The sequence below is a fragment of the Silene latifolia genome, chromosome 9 (genome assembly GCF_048544455.1).
Source record: "Silene latifolia isolate original U9 population chromosome 9, ASM4854445v1, whole genome shotgun sequence".
Classification (NCBI taxonomy): Eukaryota; Viridiplantae; Streptophyta; class Magnoliopsida; order Caryophyllales; family Caryophyllaceae; genus Silene; species Silene latifolia.
Genome location: NC_133534.1, coordinates 7,087,304 through 7,111,128, shown reverse-complemented (window position 1 = coordinate 7,111,128; position 23,825 = coordinate 7,087,304). Strand labels below are relative to the sequence as shown.

The following is a 23,825-nucleotide window of genomic DNA, read 5'->3' as shown; positions in this document are numbered from 1 at the left end:
CAATTTCGAAATCGAAAGCCAGTGACGGCCGAGGTACAATACATGGCTCATATCTCCATATATCAAGTGAAAACTAAACCCCTTACAAAATAGATAGCCAAGGCCCAGGGGCGCACCTCAAGACTCGGAATGTATCCCTAAATCAACACCTGCATGGTGATCGGACATAGAGCTTTGCAGAATCCGCAACATTTTTCTCAGCCAAGCTTAACTGCTTAACCCCATGTATTTATCTAGTTCGCTATACTTACCCATTAACTGTCCATATTCATTGATGATACCCAAACTCACTGCTCTATCAAAACCCGATTCAGAGGATTTGTCACTGTCAGGCGCATTGTTTAAATTCTCAGGGTCGAAAACTGAAGTTGGAGACCTGTCAACAAGGCCGTCTCTCAGATTAGCAGGAATATCAACTATACCACAATCATAGCTCGGCTTATCACAGAGAGCAAAGTTTTCCAAATTATGTGCATCCAATAATGAAGTTTCATTGGCTTCAGAACCAAGCCTAAATTCAGCGCAATCAAATGCCGGCTTTTTCAGTTTGGCATCAAACTCAGCTTTCTTCTTGTTCAAAGTACTAATAGCCTCTTCAAGAGTATCGTAAGTCCCTAACGAAATTCTAGCCTTTGAATAAGGCTTTTTAATTCTAACACCCCATTTACCCGATTTCATTCTCCTAACCCCAGGCGGTACCTTTATATCACCAGTCTGTTCCTCCGAGCAACCAGATTTACTCACAACCAAACACTCAGCTTTCTTAAAGACTTCACCGTCGTCTTCATTATCAGGAATAACCCTCAGTTTCCCCCCATACATTTCCCGCAACTCTTCCCTTTTCCTGTCAGCGGCAATAGCAGCCTCCTCACAAGTTTTATAAGAACCACCTGAAACCGAACTCTTCAACTTTGGATGCCGTATTTGCACGCGATACCTTCCGTTGTCCCATGAAACACCAGTAGGAAGCTTCTTCCCCTTAAAATAACCCCTGCAAGTTCCCATGCTCAACAAATCCTCGCCCTTTAACATTTCCTCAAACTCGGCCTTTTTCTTTTGTACAGCAAGTGCTGCCTCTTCAGGAGTTCTATAACGACCCAGTCGAACATCAGCCCTCAGCATCGGGTTTCGGACTCGTGCCACCCACCTATTTCTTTCTTTAGTAACACCCAAAAAACGCTTCTTTGCACCAGAAACACCGTCACGAGTTTCAACCTCTAAATCTACCATTTTTCTGTTATGATTCTACCACCAAATAATTAAACCTAACAACCCAATTTTCCTGAAATAATCCTTTATACATCTCAGTACATTTAACATTTAACAGTAGTCTATATTAAACCAGAAAATTAATTCTAAAAACCCAGTTTCCTGATATACACCCTCAGGCCTCCGCTCCATTCATTTGTCTACTTTTTATATTTCTTATGAGGAGTATTTTAATCAACGATAAACAAATGATTGGGACAGAGCGAGTAATCAATAGCGGAACCAAGATTCGATGTAATAAAGTAATTTAGAAAAAAGATAGGAAATTTCAACTAGGGTAAGATTATTGGTAGTTTTGAGACAAGACTTTCATAAGTCTTAAGACGAGACTCACTCAAGACTACCAATAATCTACTCAAGTCTTGACAAAGTCTTAAGTTGAGTCTTGGAAATCCAAGACTCAACTTAAGACTTTGGGTAAGTCTTGACCCCACATAAAAGGGGAATTATCCAATGAATGCATCCCATGTGTCGTTTTTTTTTTTTTTAAAGGAATAAAATGAAAAAGTAGAGTCTGAGGTGAGTCTGACAGATAATGTATAAAGTCTGTGGTGAGTCTGAGGTGGGTCTGAACAATAAAAAAATAATAAAAGTTAGTGGAAAGCTGATGTGGCAGAGTCTTAAGACCTGGAAGAGTCTGACTGATAATCTTACCCTAAAACTTCAAATGTTTTATTGTACGGGGAGACCACCCCCGCTAGTAGGAGCAAATATCCTCTCCATTTCCTAAAAAGAAATGGAGGGTCCATTTCCTTTCGACGGTTCGGATTGTATTGTGTCAACATCGGACGGCTCAAGATTTATGGCTAAAAAAAAAAGTTTAATAGAGTGTAGTGGGGATAATATTATTAAGGAAAATGAAACTGATAGGGCGTCACCCGGTGGCGCCCTATCACTATCCTATTATTACATGAGTTTGTGAGAGGAAATGGAGAGAAAAGAAATGGAGAGGATCCTAATTGCGCTAGTAGTCCTCGCTTGGCTCCGCCACTGGTTATAATCCTCTATAAATGTAACAATACCTCTACAGTAGTCTATAATTCTATATGAATCGAAAATTAATTAACCCAAACCACCATAATCATCAAATTGATCAAAGCCTCAAAGGGTTCAATAAAATTTAACTTTTTGACAATTTGATATGCACAAATTATTGTTTAAGACGACAATATCCGTCTAAAATTTATAAATGGATCAAGTATGGTAGATGAGGCAAAATGAAGATGTCTATGCAATTGGTAGCATATTTGACCCATTTTAATCTTACAACGGAAATACATGTAACACAAGGTACGTTCTCCGTCCCGGTCATTTGTTTAACTTTGTTATTGCCACTAAGACCAAAGAAAGAAGAGATAGACCAATTATTTGATGACAAGTAAACGAAATTGAGTATGAACGACATCAAATTGTTCAACAAAAGCATTTTCAAAATAGAAAGGTAAATAATTGATTGATAAACGTAAGCAAATGATGGGGAAAAGAGAGTAATTAATTAACCAAATAATTACCTAAGTAAGTGAGTGATCAATAGATTCCTTCCCCGTTGTTGGTGACGGTAAAGACATAGGATGTCTGATCGGTTGACTGGGGTCAATCTATGTTGTGTTTGTTTAGCTAATTTATGCTTAACTAAATTTAATCTAATAATGCTTCAAAAAAAAAATTAATTTAATTAAGATACGTTATATGTTTGGTCAAGTCAAGCTGCGTTGATTTTAGTTAAGTTTAGGTAAGTTTGATTACAATTAACTGAGATATTTTAAAAAGTTGAATCAAGTAAGTCAAATTAAGTTTAAGGCAAATTTAACAAAAATAACCCAACCTTTGATATGTCTTTCATAAATAACCCAACCTTTTAACTTAAACAATAATAATCCAAATTAATTATACAACCTGGATCTGTTGGATGTTATCGTTATTATCCAGGGTTATTTTAGTCTTTCTCTAATACAATTATTAAATCCTAAAATAACAAACCTAAAACAAATCAAACGTAATCCATCTTCTCTATAACTGCTTCCCTATTCTAACTACTGATCTCCATCTTCTTCTCTTATACAGATTAATCATCTTCTCCCTCTAAATTATTCAATCAACTATTGCAACTCTCATTCTTTAATCAAAATCATTAAGAAATTAATCAATTTTTACCATCAATGGTGGACGAAGCTTTATTGGCTGATGACCGATGGCTCAAATTCTTTATATATTCATCTTTTTCCATTATGCCTTACTTAATCATCCTCTCCCTCTAATTTATTTAATCAACTATTATAACTCTCTTTCTTCAATCGAAATCAATTTTTACTATCAATGATTGATGACTGATGGCTCGAATTCTTCATATTTAAGCTCGAGTTCTTTTGCCAATAACGCATCTAGTTTGTGTAATAGCTCGACTTCTTATATGACTTGCAAAAGCCTTGGGAAATTCAATTGGCAAGTCACGCATCAGGTGGAGCTTCAATGATGGCTCATTTTTTTTTTTATATAAGCTCGAGTTCTATGTTCAATAACACATGTATTATGGGTAATAGCTCGACTTCTTACTCGAATTTTTTTTTTATATAAGCTCGAGTTCTATGTTCAATAACACATGTATTATGGGTAATAGCTCGACTTCTTAGATGACTTGCAAAAGCCTTGAAAATATAATTGACAAGTCATGTTTAATATCATATGTTCAGCAACAGATCAATAAGGATATAAAAGTAACTTAAAACTAGTTTGTATATAAAATTTCAACAAAAAACTCTACATTACAATTAGAATCAAAAGACTCTATATAGACTCAAAATCTCATCTAATTAAAATGTTGTTGAAAAATTAGTAGATGTAATGCCAAGAATTCGAAACATATACTAAAAATATGAAGAATTGTTGGAATGGGTAAACATAGGCTCAAAATATATAGCTCGAGTTCTTTATATATTAGCTCGAATTCTAGCCCGTTGTATAATGAGCATTATACAACTGGATGTAGGATCCTATTTGTGATAATAATCCAACCTTTGAATTTTTGTCACAAAAATATCCCAAAATCTCACCTAAACTAATTTCTACCTAATATTGAGAAATGATATTTTGTAAAATAGTTTCATAAATCTTTATATAAAGTTTATTTTGCGATATCATACTTAAAAAAAAAAAAATCGTGACCAACAAATTTGAAAAATTATAATTTCCTTAGTTATAAATGAAAAATTATAATTTCCTTCGTTATAAATGTAAAATAGTTTGGAAAAGATTGCAAGTTTCAAACTTTTTTAATGTTAGCGAAAATTTGTAGAGTTGATTGATAGTCATGTTTGTGATTTCTCAATGAATAAAAAGTTTGGTGAAGATGAAAGTTTGGATCTTTTTAATTTTCTACATGATTATTTGATTTTATGTAGTGTTAATAAACTTTATATAAAGGTTTATGAAACTATTTTATAAAATATCATTTCTCAATATTGGCTAGAAATTAGGTTAGGTGAGATTTTGGGATATTTTTGTGACAAAAATACAAAGGTTGGATTATTATTGTTTAAGTTAAAAGGTTGGGTTATTTCTGGAAGACATATCAAAGGTTGGGTTATTTTTGTTAAATTTGCCTAAGTTTAATTAAGGGCATATTTGACCTCACTTTAGCAAATTTTTTAATAAGCTACAAAACTGTTAGTGTTTAACCTAACATTTTACAAAGAAAATGACTTCTTAACAAGATTTTTTAGGTGAAAAATGAATTTTTTTGTTGAAAGTATATCAAGATGGGTCTTGATTTGTAGAAAATGAAAAAAATATGAATTAATAAGTATTACTCCCTCCTAGTCTGATTGTTGGTTCCTCTTCCCTTTTCGATGCTAGTCGGGTGTTGGTTCCCCTTTCCTTTTTTGGTAAGTCTTGTGTGGTCCAAATTCAATTCCATGTGGGGTAGGGTGTTATGTGTGGTCCAAATTCATTTCCTTAATTTTGGTGTCCAAAAGAAAGGGAACCAACAATTAGACTAGGAGGGAGTAATTTTTTTTTTAACATGTTTACAGCATATAATTTGTCGTTTATGCATTAAAAATCTTTTAGATAAAATTAAAAGCTACTTCAATAGGTCTTGGTATAGATGGGTGGGGCGAACAGACGGGTAAAGACCTCTAATAAAATGGGTAGGGGAGACAAGGTGGGGCACCCCCATGTGCTTCCCACTTTATGGCAAATGGGTATTTTGTGAGAGGAAATGGTATCCGTTTATACGTATAGACAGATAGTGTCCGTCTATAATGAGAATTTGTGAAGCTACTTATGGCTCTCAAAATTGACTTTTAGGCTTAAAAGAAGTTGTTTTAACCTTTTTTTTTTGGTTAATAACTTCTTCAAAATTGATTGTTTGGCCTAGTTTGTGCTTATTCAGTGAAAAAACAATTCTAAAAGCCAGGCCAAACAGCACCTAAGTTAATTTTACGTGTTAAGCCATTGGTCACATTAGTGGTGGAGCTCGGGGGTTAGCAGGGGGCTGTCCCCGCTGGCGGATGAAAATTTTCGAGTTTTTAGTTAAAATTTTCTAACTTTTTTTCGAATTTCTCTTAAACCATTCCTCGTTTGCCCCTGCTAAAATTTTTCGCCCCGCTGGGTTCAATCACTTAAACCAACATCAGTTAGCCAATTTCAAAAGTCAGTGATGGTGTAGGTACAATAGTCTGCTCATATCTCATGATATCAAGTGAAAATAAGCCCCTTGAAAAGACTAGATAGCCGAGGCTCAAGGGCACACCTCTAGACTCGGAATATATTACCTAAAACTGCCTACAATCAACACCTACATGTATGGTGATCAGACAAAGAGGTCTGCAGAATCCGCAACATTTTCCTCAGCCAAGCTTAACCCCACGTGTTTATCTAATTCGCTATAATTACCCTGTAACTGCCCATATTCATTGATGATCCCCAAACTCACTGCACTATCAAAGTCCGAAGCACAGTATTTGTCACTGCCAGGCGCATTGTTTAAATTCTTAGCGTCAACAAGGGCGTCATAGCCCGACTCATCACAGAGAGCAATTTTTTTCAAATTAGGTGCATCCAGTAATGGAGTTGAGCAGTCATACCCAAATTCACACTCAAACTTAGTCGGAGTTTCATCGGCTTCAGAACCAGGCCTAAATTTAACCCAATCACATTCCGGCTTTTTCAGTTTGGCATCAAACTCAGCTTTTTTCTTGTTATAAGAACTAATAGCCTCTTCAAGAGTATTGTAAGTCCCTAACGAAATTCTAGCCTTTGAATCAGGCTTTTAAATTCTAACGGCCCATTTACCGGATTTTAGTCTCCTCATCCCACGCGATACCTTTACATCACCAGTTTGTTCCTCCGAGTAGCCAGATTTACTTGCAACCACACGCATAGGTTTCTTAAAGACTTCATCATTGGCTCTATTGTCAGGAATAACCCTCAGTTTCCCCCCACACGTTTCTCGCAACTCTTCCCGTTTCCTGACTGCAGCATCAGCAGCCTCCTCACAAGTTTTGTAAGAACCACCTGAAACCGTTTTCTTCAACTTTGGATGCCAAAATTTCACGTAATACCTTCCATTGTTCAAGGAAACACCAGTAGGAAGCTTCTTCCCTTTAAAATAACCCCTGCAAGTTCCCATGCTCGACCTATTCTCGCCCTTTAACATATCCTCAATCTCCGCCTTTTTCTTTTGTACAACAAGTGCTGCCTCTTCAGGGGTTCCGTAATAACCCAAGTGAACATCAGTCCTCAGTAGCGGGTTTCGTACTCGTGCCTGCCACCTATTTCCTACTTTAGTAACGCCGGGGAAGCGCTTCTTTGCACTAGAAACACCATCACGAGTTTCAACCTCTACGCCGTCCTTACTATGAAGCTTCTTCCCCTCAAAACGACCCCTGCAAGTTCCCATGCTTGAACTGTCCTGTCTCTTAAACATCTTCTCAAATTCAGCCCTTTTCTTTTTCGCAACTACTGCAGCCTCTTCAGGGGTTCCGTAATAACCCAAATGAACAACAGCCCTCAGCAGCGGGTTTCTGGCTCGTGCCCGCCACCTATTTCCCTGTTTATCAACACCTAGAAAACGCTTCTTCACACCAGAATCACCATCACGAGTTTCAACCTCTCCACTTTCCTTCTGTGCAGATTCACTGGATTCAGAACTAGGCCCGAATTCAGCACAATCAAACTCTGGCTTCTTTTGTTTGGCATCAAACTCGGCTTTTTTCTTGTTAAAAGAACCAATAGCCTCTTCAAGAGTATTAAAAATCCCAAACCAATTTCTATCCTTTGACTCGGGCATTTTAATTCTTGCGACCCAATTACCAGATTGTGTCCTCTTTACACCAGACGGCACATTTGCATAGACCTTTCCCCCATACGTTTCCCGGAACTCTTCCTTCTTCTTATCTGCAACAATAGCAGCGTCGTCACAAGCTCTATAAGAACTATCTGAAACCCAATTCTTCAACTTTAAATGACGAATATGCACACGATTCCTTCCAATTTGCCTTCTAACACCCCAACCACCAGGAAGCTTCTTCCCCTCAAAATAACCCCTGCAAGTTCCCATGTTCGAATTATCCTGTCCCTTAAATATCTCCTCAAACTCCGCCATTTTCTTTTTTACAATAAGTGCCGCCTCTTCACGGGTTCTGTAAGAACCCAAGCGAACACGTGCCCTAAGCAGCGGGTTTGTGACTCGTGCCAACCACTTATTTCCTCGTTTCTCAACACCAAAAAAAGGCTTCTTTACACCAAAAACGCCATTACAAGTTTCAATCTTTATGCCTTCCTTACCATGAAACCGTTCCTCAAACTTCACCATTTTCCTCTTATGATTCTGCTACCAAACAATCAATCCTAACAAGTAACAACCCAATTTTCCTGATATAACCTCTATAATATTAAACACCACTACAGTACTCTATATCAAACCGGATAATTAATTCTTAACAATCCACCAATTTTCATCATTATCACAATACCTCAAGGGATCTTTAAATTGCGGGATAAGGGGGAGTCGGATAATTATCCTTAAATCTACCAGTACTTCTACACTAGTCTATATTAAACAAGGTAATTAATCTTAACAAATAACAACCCATTTTCCAGTTCATCAAAATAATCAAAGGATTCAGTAAATTTATTTCACAATTTGATAGTATATGACAAAACCCATGATATAATCAAAAATTAGTTCCAAAAATCCACACTAGTAACATAATCAAAGTGTACTTAACCAAATTGTTACCTTAGTAACTGGGGTAATTTCTAATTACCGTTTCCATGGCCATGGCTGTCGGCTGATGACAGTAAAGAATAGGAGTAGGTTTTTTACTTTTTACCGTGAAAAGTGAACACCAAGGTGGCCAGGTAGGGTCAATTAGAATTTAGAATGCGGGTTTGGGCCGGGCTCACTTAGAATTTTTGGCCCACGGATAAGCGGATTAGCGGGTATGGGACGGGTTAGTGGGCTAAGCCTTTGTATTTTTCGTAAAATGTCTTGTCCGTACCCGCTTATTTGGCAGGTGGGATGGGCCGGGTTTAATGGACGGGACGACCCATGAACAGCTCTAGGGCAATGTACATTCAATTAGTATCACTTTAGACGGGTATATCCGTCTAAAGTGTAGACGGGTCAAATATGTCATCACTTACATAATAAGACAAATGGGTGATATTCCACTTGTTTTTGTTATTATGAAAATGGTGTGGTATTTAACCCGTCTACAACTTTAGACGGATAGTATCCGTCGAAAATGAGAATTTGTGATGTACATTTCGTTTTGTTTATGAGCAAATTCTTTTTTCAATTGGTCTCTCTTAGGACCTGGATAGTAAAACCAGACATATAATATACTACTGGGCTAGATAGGACAATATATGACCCCTCTTAAGATTAGACGGATATACCCGTCCTAAATGTGAATTTGTGTAACAAAAAACTTGTTTTATTTATTCAAATTAATTAGGTGTTATTTAACCCGTTTTAACCTTCTTAAGAGAGACCAAGCTGATTGTTTTTTTAGCCAGAAAAATTCTTGTGTTCTTCGCGAGGACGGTACTCCTTACACTTAAGTTATTATAATATTATACAGTATTTGGTATATTGTTTTTGAGGGTAAGGAGTACTGTCCTCCCGGAAGACCCAAGAATTTTTCATTTAGCCATATGGTGATATGGTAAGTATTTTCGGATTATGCTCTTTCATAGCGTAAATCATGGACATAAATGACTATTATACCCTTGTCATTTCTACACCCGATTTTCCATTTCGTTTCATAATCAATAAATCTTCTAGAAAGAAGTAAGTCGGTATAATATTTGATTAATTCTCAATCAATGGAGCTACTTCGATTAGGTGGATGCTAACTGGGAAAAAAATTACGACGCTGCAATAGGATGGGTGGCGTACAATAGCTCTGGGGCGGTGATTGCCCGTAGAAGCATGAAAATGAGAGCTGAGTCGGCATTGCAGGCAGAAGCTTTGGGAATCTGGGAAGTGTTCAAGTGGGCATGTGACAGTGGTGTGCTCTATCTGAAAGTTTCGTTGCATTAAATCAAGTAAGTCGAATTAAGTTTAATTAGGTTAATTTTACGTGTTAAGTCCTGGGTCACATCAGTGGTGGAGCTAGGGGGATGAAAATTTTCGAGTTTTTAGTTAAAATTTTCTACTAACTTTTTTCGAATTTCTCTTAAACCATTACTCGTTCGCCCCCGTTAAGATTTTTCGCCCCTGCCAGATTTAATTCCTGGCTCCATCATCACATGAGAATCTAGTGCAATGTTTGCTCTTTTCAGATGCATCTTACGTTTGAGTTTAGCTCATTTATTTCACTTTTGTGTTTCATCTTCTGTCAGCGTGGCTGGATTAGAGTTTAGATAGTGTAAAATTGTGCACGTGAATTAGATGACAAAGATGCCTATATGGTGGATGCTAATTTTTGGTGGTGTTAGTAAAGGCGTAGAAGATGGTGGTGAGTGAGTGTGTAAGATGAGTAAAATGGCTAAACCACATTAATTTTTGGTTCTTTGAAGATTTCACCGCAATTATGACCTAATTTAGGTTACGCAAATTTTCATTTAAGACAGAAATATCCGGGTCAAAATTTGTGAAGAGTTATAACTCTTCACAATTACATACTTCTGAATTACATCTCTGTTTTTCGCGCCCGAAAACAGAGGACACCGTCTTATCTTAATAAAAACAACATTTTCCTCAGCCAAGCTTGACGCCTTAATCCAGTAAGTGAGTAACTGTCCACAATCACTGATGATACCCGAGCTCACTGCTCTGTCAAACTCCATCCGAAACAAAGGTTTTGTCACTGACAGGCGCAGTGTTTATATTCTTGGGGTCGAATACTGAAGCAGAACAGTAAACAAGCCCATCTCCTAGTTTACCGACAGTACCGACAGTTGGGGTAGTTTCCTTCGGAATAACTCATAATTGCGATTTGATCAAAATTCCTTCTTTCACTTGGGCAGCCGATTCTGGAGGAGCTGAAGTTTTTAAGCGAAACCAGTTGGAAGTGTTCTATTATGAGACACTCAAAACAACTCGCTATTTTTACAATTCCACAAGCATGTCAAAGATAAAGATACCGAGATTCCTACAAAAGGCTTGGATGTATGTATGCCTGGCTTGCTTGATCGAATCAACGAAAACAGTGAACGTTGAGACTCTGTACGTCATTACAATCACCAAAACCCCTTGAAAAGACTACGTATCCAAGGGACGATTGCTTCCATTACTGACCAGAAAGGCACCAAATTCTCCTTGGGGACGTGAGAAACGGAAACAGGTACGAAGAATAACCAAGGGCACCCTTTTAGGCTTGGAATGAACTCCTAGAGCTAACAACTTACAATCAAAACCTGTAAGGTGGTCTGACTGAGATTTCTGTTGAATCCGTGACATTTTCCTCGGGTAAGCTAAATCCCGATGTGTTTATCTAATTTGCTATACTCACCCAGTAACTGTCCATATTCATTGATGATACCCAAACTCACTGCTCTATCAAAATCCGAATCACAGGATTTGTCACTGCCAGGCGCGTTGTTTAAATTCTTAGGGTCGAAATCTGAAGGTGGAGACATTTCAACAAGCCCGTCTCCTAGGTTAGCAGGAATATCAACTTTATCAGTGTCATAACTGGACTTATCACACAGAGCAAAGTTTTCCAAATTATGTGCATCCAATAATGAAGTTGGACGACAGTCATACCAAAATTTACGCTCAAACTTCATCGGAGTTTCATTGGCTTCAGAACCAGGCTTACATTCAACACAATCAAATTCCGGCTTTTTCAGTTTGGCATCCAACTCGGCTTTCTTCTTGTTAAAAGAACTAATAGCCTCTTCAACAGTATTGTAAGTCCCAAACGAAATTCTAGCCTTTGAATCAGGCTTTTTAATAGTAACAGCCCATTTACCGGATTTTATTCTCCTCACCCCAGGTGATACCTTGACATCACCAGTTTGTTCATCCGAGCAACCAGATTTACTTGCAACCAAACTCTCAGGTTTCTTAAAGACTTCATCGTCGTCTTCATTGTCAGGAATAGCCCTCAGTGTCCCCCCTAACATTTTCCGGAATTCTTCCCTTTTCCTGTTTGCAGCATCAACAGCCTCCTCACAAGTTTTATAAGAACCACCTGAAACCATTTTCTTCAACTTTGGGTGTCGTAAGTGAACACAATACATTCCCTTGTCCAATAAAACACCTCTAGGAAGAGGACGCTTCTTCCCCTTAAAATAACCCCTGCAATTTCCCAAGCTCAAACTGTCCGCGCCCTTTAACATTTCCTCAAACTCGGCCTTTTTCTTTTGTACAGCAAGTGCTGCCTCTTCAGGTGTTCTATAGCAACCCAGTTCAACATCAACCTTCAGCATCGGGTTTCGGACTCGTGCCCGCCACTTATTTCTTTGTTTAGTAACACCAAAAAAACGCTTCTTCGCACCAGAAACACCATCACGAGTTTCAACCTCTAAATCTACCATTTTGCACTTGTGATTCAACCATCAAATAATTAAACCTAACAATCCGATTTCCCTGAAATAATCCTCTATAAATCTCAGTACATCTACAATAGTCTATATTAAACCAGAATATTATTTCAAAAAATCCATTTTCCTGACATAATTAATAGCTGAACCAGGATTTGACGTCAGGCAAGAGAAAATTTTCAACGGAGGCAAAGTCCTAGTGTAATTAAGTAAAGTAGAAAAAAAAAAATCAGAAATTTCAACTAACAATTTATAAATCTACAAATAACTCTACAGTAATCTATAAGAAACCGGATAACTAATCCAAACCACCATAATCATGAAGTTGGTCAAAGGGTTCGTAAAATTTAGAGTAAATTGATAAATAGTACGAGTATAAGGACCCTTTTTTCATAAAGGGTACCACCATAAAAATTAATTTGTAAATAGTAGCTCCGACCTATTACTAGTTCACAAATTCTCATTTGTGACGGCCGATATCCGTCACAAACTTGTGACGGGTCGAGTAAAACCCAGATGGCTAGATAAGACAAATCATTTGTGATTCCCTATGCACTTTAAATTGTTGTCTTATCTAACTATGTGTAATACTTGATGCGTCACAAACTTGTGACGCATATATCCGTCACAAAGGAGACTGATTGTTATTAGTATCAAGTATCAACTCGCCTGAAGTCACACTTATCACTTATCAGATGACTGAAATTCTCCCCCAAATAACCTCCAAAGCGAGGTCATGAGCAAGTCGGCGATCATACATGTGATTTAATAGATTGGCCGATTACAATGTAATCAACTATAATGATCTACAAATGAACAAACAACATTCCAAAGGAGTAATACTCCCTCCGGGTCATTTGCTTAAATTTGGTTTTGGCACAAAGACAAGGAAAGATGAGGGAGCCAATTATTAGATGACAAGTAGACCAAATAAAGTGCTATCAAAGGCATTCCTAAAATAGAAAGATAAACAATTGACTAGATTTTCCAAAATGGAATAGGTAAACAATTGACCGGGACGGAGGGAATAAATCACAAAAAAAGTAAAAAGTTAAATTAGTGTAAAGAGATAACAAACACGAATTAATATAACAGCAGCTTAAAAGAAATAGAGTCAACAATCATACTTGTGATTTAATCGATCGACCGATTACAGAGGTTGAATCTTCAAATTCACAAGCAGCTAAAAATAAATTAGGGTTAGATGTATCGACAATAGGTCAGAGCTGGAGTACTATTTTAGTATTGTTTACAAATTAATTTTTATGTTGGAACGGTTTATGAAACATAGTTATTATTGGTATTGTTAAAATTTAACATATGCACAAATTCTTGTTTAAGACAGTAAAATTCGTCTTAAACTTAAAATATGTCAAATATGGTAAATAAGAGAAAAAGAGGATGCATAGGACTAACAAACAAATGGTTTCTCTGATAGATATGCATGCATGATTACTTTTTTTTTTTTTTACAGCCGTAAAGAAAGGATTCCTACATGCATCATGCATCTATGATGCATGATGTACAAAACCATGAAATAAAAAGATAATATGCAAATGTGATGAAGAAAGCTGCATTTGTAACACAAAGTCTCTTATATTCACTCATTTCTTCCTCTTCTGTTTTGCACAAGAAATAAGAAAATAATTTTGGACTAGAAAAAACATTCTACCCTACATACAATTGATTTTAAACCATACAAAATCTTCCAAAAAAAGGAAAGAGAGAAAAAAAATCGACTATCATGAAAACGAAAAGGGGAAGGAAATGAATGAATGATAGGGAGTATTACAAAGTGTAACCAAATAATTACCTAAGTAACTGAATGATCAACAGATTCCTTCCCCGTTGCTGGTGACAGACTGACAGTAGAGACATAAGGTGGTGTCAAACTGTCAATCTATATTGCTTTTTGTTCAGCTCATACTGTTTTGCTGTCATTTGTCACTACTGCAACTGACAAACGTTTGTCATTATTTTCTGCTGCCATTTGTCACTACACAAGTACCAATACTTAAGTTTATTTAAATTAAAGTGAGTTAATTTAAGTAAGTCTATTTAAATCACATAACTGATTAAAAAAAACCATTCTCCTGATATCAATAGCCGTTAGGAGACAAAAATTTTCAAGGGGGGCAGAGAACTAATGTAAAAAGGTAAATTAGAAAAAAAATCATAAATTTCATCTAAAAACTTCAATATTTCCATTGTTCCGGGGAGACTTCCATGTAAGTCCCCGACTGGCTTCGCCACCTAATATAATCTTCTATAACTTTACCAATACCTCTATTAATCCAAACCACCATAATCATCAAATTGATTAAAGCGTTCAATAAAATTTAACTCAACAATTTGATATGCACATGTTCTTGTTTAAGACGGCAATATCAGTCTTAAACTTAATACGGGTCAAATATGGTAAATAAGACAACAAAATGTTTGTTTTATATATGCAAATGGGAGCATATTAGAGCCATTTTCATCTTAAGACCGATAATCGCATCCTAAGAGAGACTTTTTGTTTAATATGCATGCATGATGTACAAAACCATGATATAATCAAAGATAATATGCAAATGTGATGAAGAAAGCAGCCTTAGTAACAAATACTACAAAAGTACAAGTAATTAACCAAATCATTACCTAAGCAATGCGTGGTCAACAGACCCTTCCGGTCGCAGGTCAATCGACAATCAATATTGTGCTTTTAGCTTCGAGTCTTAATAAACGTTTAGACTTGTATGTCATTACGATCACCAAAACAACCACCAATTAGCCAATTTCGAATCACATCAACAACATATTTATCCTCGTGGCTTCCTTTACGCCCAAAAAAAAAAGATATCAAGTGAAAATAAGCCCCAAGGACAAACTAGACTCGAAACTACACCCTAAGACTAACTATTTACAATCATCACCTGTAAGGTGACATGACTAAGGTTTCGGTAGAATCCATAACATTTTCCTATGTCGGCCTTAACCATATGTGTGTATCAAATTCACTATACTTGCCCTGTAACTGTCCATATTCATCGATGATGCCCAAACCCAGTGCTCTATCAAACTCCGAATCAAAGGTTTTGTCACGGACAGACGCGGTGCTTATATTCTTGGGGTCGAAAGCTGAAGTACGAGAACCGTGAACAAGCCCATCTCCTAGTCTACCAGGAATATCAACTACCCCACCATCATTGGTCGAGTTATCATTGAGAGCAACATTGTTAAACATATGCGCAGATAATAATGAAGTTGGTTGGTCATATCCAAGTTCATTCCCAAACTTCATCGGAGATTCATTGGCTTCAGAAGCAGACCTGAATTCCACCCAATCAAACTCCGATTTCTTCTGTTTGGCATCAAACTCAGCTTTTTTCTTGTTATAAGAACTAATAGCATCACCACTCATAAGAATCAGTTTCCCGACTTTTCCCCTAAACATTTCCTGAAACTCTTCCCTTTTCTTGTCCGCAACAATAGTAGCGTCCTCACAAGCTCTATAAGAACAACCTGAAACCCAATTCCTCAACTTTGGATGACGAATATGCACACGATTCCTTCTAATACCCCAGCTCCCAAGAAGCTTTTTCCCCTCAAAACAACCTCTGCAAGTTCCCATGCTCGAACAATCCGAGTCCTCGAACATTTCCTCAAACTCCGCTCTTTTCTTTTTCCCGACACCCCCACGAAGCTTCTTCCCCTTAAAATAACCCCTGCAAGGTCCCATGCTCGAACTATCCTGTCCCTTAAACATCTCCTCAAATTCGGCCTTTTTCTTTTTTACAACAAGTGCCGCCTCTTCAGGGGTTCCATAACAACCCAAGTGAACTCGAGCCCTCAGCAGTGGGTTTCTAGCTCGTGCCCGCCACCTATTTCCTACTTTATCAACACCATGAAAATGCACCTTCACACCAGAAACACCATCACGAGTTTCAATCTCTACACCTTCCTTACCATGAAACTTTTTCCCCTCCAAATGACTTCTGCAAGCTCCCATGCTCGAACTATCCAAGCCCATGAATATTTCCTCAAACTTCGCCCTTTTCTTTTTCCTAACACTCCCAGGAAGCTTCTTCCCCTCAAAACGACCCCTGCAAGTTCCCATGCTTGAGCTGTCCTGTCCCTTAAACATCTTCTCAAATTCAGCCCTTTTCTTTTTCGCAACTAGTGCAGCCTCTTCAGGGGTTCCGTAATAACCCAAGTGAACAACAGCCCTCAGCAGCGGGTTTGTGGCTCGTGCCCGCCACCTATTTCCTTGTTTATCAACACCCAGAAAATGCTTCTTCACACCAGAATCACCATCACTAGTTTCATCCTCTCCACCTTCCTTATGTGCAGATAATAATGAAGTTGGGCTGTCATATCCAAGTTCATTCTCAGATGTCATCTGAGATTCACTGGTTTCAGAAACAGAGCTGCATTCAGCCGAATCAAAATCCGGCTTCTTTTGTTTGGCATCAAACTCAGCTTTTTTCTTGTTAAAAGAACCAATAGCCTCTTCAAGAGTATTAAAAATCCCAAACCAATTTCTATCCTTTGACTCAGGTATTTTAATTCTTGCGACCCAATTACCAGATTGTGTCCTCTTTACACCAGACGGCACATTTGCATAGACCTTTCCCCCATACGTTTCCCGGAACTCTTCCTTCTTCTTATCTGCAACAATAGCAGCGTCCTCACAAGCTCTATAAGAGCCACCTGAAACCCAATTCTTCAAATTTAGATGACGAATATGCACACGATTCCTTCCAATTTGCCTTCTAACACCCCAACCACCAGGAAGCTTCTTCCCCTCGAAATAACCCCTGCAAGTTCCCATGCTCGAACTATCCTGTCCCTTAAACATCTCCTCAAACTCCGCCTTTTTCCTTTGTACAACAAGTGTCGCCTCTTCAGCAGTTTCATAAGAACCCAAGTGAACACGAACCCCCAACAGCGGGTTTTTGACTCGTGCTCGCCACCTATTTCCTAGTTTAAACACACCAAAATAACGCTTCTTCCCACCAGAAACACCATCACGATTTCCAGCCTTTACGCCTTCCTTACCATGAAACCGTTCCTCAAACTTCACCATTTTCCCAACAAGTAACAACCCAATTTTCCTGATATAACCTCTATAAAATTAAACACCACTACAGTACTCTATATCAAACCGGGTAATTAATCCTTAACAACCCACCAATTTTCATCATTATCACAGTACCTCAAGGGACCTTTAAATTGCGGGATAAGGGGGAGTCGGATAATTATCCTTAAATCTACCAGTACTTCTACACTAGTCTATATCAAACAGAAAAATATGAATCCCTAAAAACCCACCAATTTTCCTGATATAACATGACAGTGCCTGAAGGGCTCTCTAAATTGCGGGATAAGGGGGAGTCGGATAATTATTGTTAAATCTACCAATACATCTACACTAGTCTATCTTAATTGGGATAATTAATCCTAACAACCCATTTTCCAGTTCATCAAAAAAAATCAAAGGGTTCAGTCAATCTTATTTCACAATTTGATATATCAACAAAACCATGATATAATAAAAAATTAGTTCCAAAAATCTGCACTAGTAACATAATCAAAGTAATTAACCAAATTGTTACCTAAGTAAGTGGGGGTAATTACCGATTCCATGGCCATAGCTGGTGACGGTAAAGAGTGGGGGTAATTACCGATTCCTTACTCCATAGTCTTACGCACCGTCAATCTACAAAATCCCCTATTTACTAAAAGAATATGCGAAACTCCAAATTTTCCCGCCTAAACATATTTCCTAAAATAAAGTTTTAGTTATTTTTAGCATATGCTATAAGTATGGTGGGCTATAATACACATATTCTTTCAGATTTATATATTTATGTCATTTAGTATTTTACCTTCTACACAAAATTATCTCCAATCTTTTTATGAAAAAAGGAATTCTTTTTTTTTTTGTTTAAAGAATCATACGAAAAAAAATTCATTGATTTTCTATGAGAAAAAGTTGCGGCTGAAAATATATTATCAGTAAAATTTTATAAAATAACATCATTAATCTCTCGGTAATAAGAAAAACTTTCATTGAAATACTCATTTCATGATTAATACGATTTTGACTTTGATTTTTCAAATCAAAATATAACGATGAGAAACGTAAAAAAAAAAAAAAAAAAAAAAAAAAAAAAAAAAAAAAAAAAATTAGTTAATTTAAATTTCATAAATATAATACACTAAAAAAAGTAAAACTCTATATATACCGTGCATACATTGCACGGGAGTTAAACTAGTGGAATACTAAACGACTAGGGTAAAAAGTACGGTCCTCCGATTAGAGGTGACAATTGTGTCACTCGGGTCGGTTACGAGTTGGGTCATATTGGTTTTGGGTTATGTCGGGTCAGTGACAGGTTGGGGTCGAGTCGGTTCATGTTGGGTCATCTTCAGGTCGGTCATCAACGAGTGGCAGGTCGGGTCAAGTCATTAGCTAGTCAGTGTCGGGTCAAGTTATCAGCATGTATTTTATTTTATATACTCCCTCCTATTCTACATAAGTGTCCCATTGTCTATTTCCGTCTATTCACAATAATGTCTCATTGTCTATTTTTGGTAACCTTTTATACTTATTTTAATCACTTCAACCCCACAACAATACCCCACCCAACCCAAAACAATACTTATTTTAATCACTTCACTCACAATAATACCCCACAATATCTTCCCTCTCTCTAATTACCTCACCCCACCACAATATTTTACATTATTTAACTCCTTTCCTTAATTCCCGTGCCATGTCCACAATGGGACTATTATCCAGAATAGGAGGGAGTATTTAGTTTTAGATGGTAATTTTATGTTTAAACAATAGGTATGTGTATCACTTGTAGTTTTAACTGAAAATAATTAAGATGAATGTCTATTTGGTGTTATTTAAACCAGCATTAAGCTTATTTGTTATCGGATCATCTATCGAGTTGAGAAAATATCGGGTCACAAGTCAGATCGGGTCGGTTCAGATCGGGTTTGGGTTGGAAAAAATAAGGCTGCTATCGTTAACGGGTCGGGTCGGTTTAGGTTCACAAAATTTTTGGGTTATATTGAGTCGGGTTTCGGGCGGACCGGGTCAGCTTTTGCCTACCTCTGACATAAGAAATGTAAGAATTTTTCTTGTTTTGTACAAGTTTGTAAGTAAAATTGTTATATCGGCCGTAAATTTAGAATGAGTCAAGTAAAATAAATAAGATCAAATTAAATATGAGCAAAGTAGCAAGTTAATCCCTTAAGTTTTATTTAGGTGTAAATTAACTCCAAACGTTTGGCTTAATGTGTATCATGACTCTCATCTATCAAAGTAGGGTATACTTTTATCCGTTTTAACCTTGGGATAGACACTGTTTTAGACCAACGGTTGTCAAGTAGTCAAGGGTGTATCAGGTGTGAAACACCCTAAACGATTAAAATGTTTTCTACTACTATATGATACCTTGTGTTTTTTTAATACTCCTTAAATTTAACGAAAACATTTGAAAATATTTAAAATGCATTAATCAGACTCTTTAAATGTTTGCTTAATGAACTTTTTGTTGATCTTTTGGCAAGAATTTATCATATCATTTACCCATAAATATCATTTACTCAATTCTAAACATGTTTTCTAATTGTGACACGAACACGAACCCAACACTACCCGATATGCTGGCAAGTGGCAAGGTCTAATTAAGATATGTTAAAACATTTAACGTAAGGTCTCGAGAAGGTAATTCAATAAAACAAATATGTATAATATAAAATGATTTGAAATCCTCAAGGTCTAAGATAGAAGAGTTGAGTTCCCCGAAATTACTTTTTTCACATACGGACTTTTAATCATTTTGAAAAAAAACTACTACTATAACAAACACATTAGAGGGTTATTTTTAATTATTATTGATGATTTTGAATTGTATGCTTCTAATTAAATACTCCGTATTGTTCTTCAAATATATGGCTGTGATATCCAGTCTTAACACCGTATTAACACAACTAGTATAGTTCCCGTGCTACAACACGGTATTTTCTAGATTCGTTTTATAAAGAAATTTTCTTATTAAATTAATTATATAAATTAACTATACTTGGAATTTAATGTTATAATGTATGGAGTACTAAATATAATCTTAGTAAGAGGTAGAAAACGAAAGTTTACTACCATCAAAAGATACTTTAACTCACTTTACTGTTAAAAATAATACTGTAATGTTATATCGTTATATAATATGACATAAAATAAAATTAAGTGATGTAAGATTTAATTAAAATGCGTATTACCTTATAACGAAAACAGGTAAAAACAATATACTACGCATTTATAAACACAATTTATAAATAATTAACTAATATTTTTTATTTTATTTTTTTTATTTTTAATAAAGAAAATACATAAAAATTTGTTACGTCATTTAAAAAACCATATTTAGAGTCTAACTGATGAAGGATAATACTATAAAAAGGAGATTTGCGTAATTTTAGAGTGTAACTGATGAAGGATAACATTTATGGAAATGATTGTATACTAATAAATTAGGGATAATAATTGTTTCTTGTAAAATAGGTAAATATAAATGTAATATTGTTTCCATATATAATTTTGAAAGGTTATTTTTTAGGCGGGAAAACTACTAAGAGTTTTTATTCTCTTAATAGTAGGGGGGATGTTGAGACTCTGTATGTCATTACAATCAACACCACCACCATCAATTAGCCAATTACGGAAGTCGGTGGCGGTAGACGTACAATACTTTGGCATCAAACTTGGCTTTCTTCTTGAACGCCTCTAGATCCGAAACGGATCCCTAAAACTAAAACTTACAATTGTCAACTGCAAGGTTATATGACTAAGTTTTCGGTACAATCCGTCACATATTCGTCTGTTGAGCTTAACCACGTCGGTGTATCTAATTCGCTGTACTTACCAAGCAACTGTCCATATTCATTGATGATACCCAAACTCACTGCTCTATCAAACTCCGAATATAAGGTTTTATCACCGACAGACGCAGTGTTTATTTTCTTGGTATCGTAAAATGGAGGAGAACCAAGAACAAGCCCATCTCCTAGTTTACCAGGAATATCAACTACCTCATAATCATAGCTCGAGTTATTATCAAGACGCATCTGAGATTCACTGATTTCAGAACCAGAGCTGAATTCAGCCGAATCAAACTCCGACTTATTCTGTTTGGCATCGAACTCAGCTTTCTTCTTGTTATAAGAACTAATAGCCTCTTCAAGAGTATTGTAGGTCCCTAACCAAATTCTATCCTTTGATTCGGGTTTTTTAATTCTCGCAACCCATTTACCAGAATGTATCCTCCTTACACCAGGTGGCACATTAGCATCACGACTCATAACCCTGCGTTTCCAGACATTCTCCCCATACATTTCCCTGAACTCTTCCCTTTTCTTGTCCGCAACAATAGCAGCCTCCTCACAAGTTCTATAAGAACCGCATGAAACCCTAATCTTCAACTTTGGGTGACGAATATGCACACGATACCTACCATTATCCCTTCTAACACCCTCAGGAAGCTTCTTCCCCGCAAAATAACCCCTGCAAATTCCCATGCTCGAACTCTCCTGTTCCTTAAACATTTCCTTAAACTCCGCCTTTTTCTTTTTTACAGCAAGTGCCGCCTCTTCAGAGGTTTTGTAATAACCCAAGTGAGAATCAGCCATCAGCAGAGGGTTTCTGGTTCGTGCTCGCCACTTATTTCCTTTTTTCTGAACACCAAGAAAACGCTTCTTTACACCAGAAATATCATCACGAGTATCAACCTCTACGCCTTCCTTACCATGAAACTTCTTCCCCTCTAAATCACCGCTGCAAATTCCCATGCTTGAACTATCCAAGCCCTTGAATATTTCCTCAACCTCCGCCCTTTTATTTTTCCCAACACCCCCAGGAAGCTTCGTTCCCTCAAAATAAGCCCTGCAAGTTCCCACACTCGAACTCCCCTGTCCCTTTAACATTTCCTCAAACTCCGCCATTTTATTTTCTACAACAAGTGCCGCCTCTTCAGGGGTTTCATACAAACCCAAGTGAACACGAGTCCTCAGCAGCGGGTTACTGGCTCGTGCCCGCCACTTATTTCCTCTTTTATCAACCCCACGAAAACATTTCTTCACACCAGAAACAAAATCACAAGTTTCCACCTCTACGCCTTCCTTACCATGTAACCGTTCCTCAACCTCGGCCATTTTCCTATTATAATTCTAACACCAAACAATCATTCCTAACAACCTGATTTTACTGATATAACCTCTATAAATCTACACCACTACAATACCCTACATCAATCCGGATTATTAATCCTTAACAACCCAATTTTCCTGATATACAACAATATTACCCTAGTGGTTAAAGGTCTCCTGCAAATTGCGGGGTAAGGGGTGTCGGATAATTTTCCTGATATACAACAGTACCCTAGTGGTTAAAGGTCTCCTGCAAATTGCAGGGTAAGGGGTGTCGGATAAAGGTTTCCTGCAAATTGCGGGGTAAGGGGTGTCGGATAATTTTCCTGATATACAACAACATTACCCCAGTGGTCAAAGTGGTCAATCCAGCGAATTGCGGGGTAAGGGGTGTCGGATAATTCCTTAAAAACCAATTTTCCTGATATAATCGTCCAAATAATTACCAATACCTCTACAGTAATCTATATCAAACCGGGTAATTAATCCTAACAACCTATTTTACAAATATAATTCTCCAGATCATCAAAATAATCAAAGGGTAAAATAATATAAATTGAGAATTAGTAAAATCGCATCATAGTTAAAGTAATTAGCTAAATAATTACCTAACTGGGGTAATCACCGAGTCCATGGCCATTGCTGAGGAGTTACTGAGTGACCGAGTGACCGAGTGAGAATGGTAAAGAATAGGAGTGACTGAGTGAGTAGGTTTTTACCGTGAAAACCATGGTGTGGTCAATGTAACATTTATTTAGTCATATGGTGATTTAATTCAACTTATGTCCTTAAACGTTTTTAATGCTTAATTGGGCCTAAATAAAACAAGGGAATAGTAGCACCCATAGTATAGACGCTTAATTGGGCCTACAACAAAACAAGGGAATAGTATAGAGTCCGTATAATGTATATAAAGTGTAAATTATTCGTATTATTTATTATTTATAGCTTATAAATTAATAACTCGATAATTTTTCACCTTTCACGTTTGTATTTTGATTTAAGGAAATCATTAGAACTAATCAGGCGAACTAAATAGTGTTATAAAATGTGTATTTTAATTAAAAATATTTAGCATAAAACTAATCATATTTTTTTATTAATTTTTACTAATAGCATATCTTTTTGCTACAACTTGTATTATAAAAATTCAATAAATGTAAGCTTTAGTGTTTGGACAAGAAAATCTACGGTGTCTCTTATTCTTTTACAGTAGTAAATTGGGGGATTACCGGATTAACATATGTTCAAACTTTTTAACGGTTCCCGAAACAGTAACTTGTTAAGTTGTTAAAACAAACTCGATGTAAAAGGAAATAAAACGGGTAAGTATAATATGAATAATTTATTAATAA

The 23,825-nt window shown here is 36.7% G+C and overlaps 2 protein-coding genes across 7 annotated transcripts; both read right to left on the bottom strand.

Annotated features, from left to right (window-relative positions):
- Positions 1-6,155, bottom strand: LOC141598929 (uncharacterized). Of its 3 annotated transcripts, XM_074418761.1 has the most exons (3): positions 2,781-3,021; positions 530-1,282; positions 2-430 (listed from the first exon to the last, which is right to left on the bottom strand). In XM_074418761.1, exons 2-3 carry the CDS (start codon positions 1,228-1,230, stop codon positions 208-210), a joined length of 924 nt encoding a protein of 307 aa, XP_074274862.1. In that variant the 5' UTR covers positions 1,231-1,282; positions 2,781-3,021; the 3' UTR covers positions 2-207. The 3 variants fall into 3 exon arrangements, with proteins under 3 accessions (XP_074274861.1, XP_074274860.1, XP_074274862.1); XM_074418760.1 differs by lacking the exon at positions 2,781-3,021 and adding an exon at positions 6,069-6,155 and having other exon boundaries at positions 1-1,282; XM_074418759.1 differs by having other exon boundaries at positions 1-1,282; positions 2,781-3,022.
- A 4,153-nt stretch (positions 6,156-10,308) lies between these two features.
- On the bottom strand, positions 10,309-17,990 carry LOC141598927 (uncharacterized). Of its 4 annotated transcripts, none has more exons than XM_074418755.1 (4): positions 14,911-17,990; positions 14,081-14,217; positions 13,395-13,450; positions 10,309-12,313 (listed from the first exon to the last, which is right to left on the bottom strand). In XM_074418755.1, the coding sequence occupies exon 1, from the start codon at positions 17,336-17,338 to the stop codon at positions 15,233-15,235; it is 2,106 nt and encodes a 701-aa protein (XP_074274856.1). In that variant the 5' UTR covers positions 17,339-17,990; the 3' UTR covers positions 10,309-12,313; positions 13,395-13,450; positions 14,081-14,217; positions 14,911-15,232. The 4 variants fall into 4 exon arrangements, with proteins under 4 accessions (XP_074274856.1, XP_074274858.1, XP_074274857.1 ...); XM_074418757.1 differs by lacking the exon at positions 13,395-13,450 and having other exon boundaries at positions 14,911-16,209; positions 16,588-17,924; XM_074418756.1 differs by lacking the exon at positions 13,395-13,450 and having other exon boundaries at positions 14,911-17,952.
- Between the last annotated feature and the right edge of the window lie 5,835 nt (positions 17,991-23,825).

What these genes read in the sequence shown, in the direction of transcription:
- LOC141598929 (XM_074418760.1), bottom strand. Translation starts at nt 1,230, where the DNA reads ATGGTAGATTTAGAGGTTGAAACTCGTGACGGTGTTTCTGGTGCAAAG.
- LOC141598927 (XM_074418755.1), bottom strand. Translation starts at nt 17,338, where the DNA reads ATGGTGAAGTTTGAGGAACGGTTTCATGGTAAGGAAGGCGTAAAGGCT.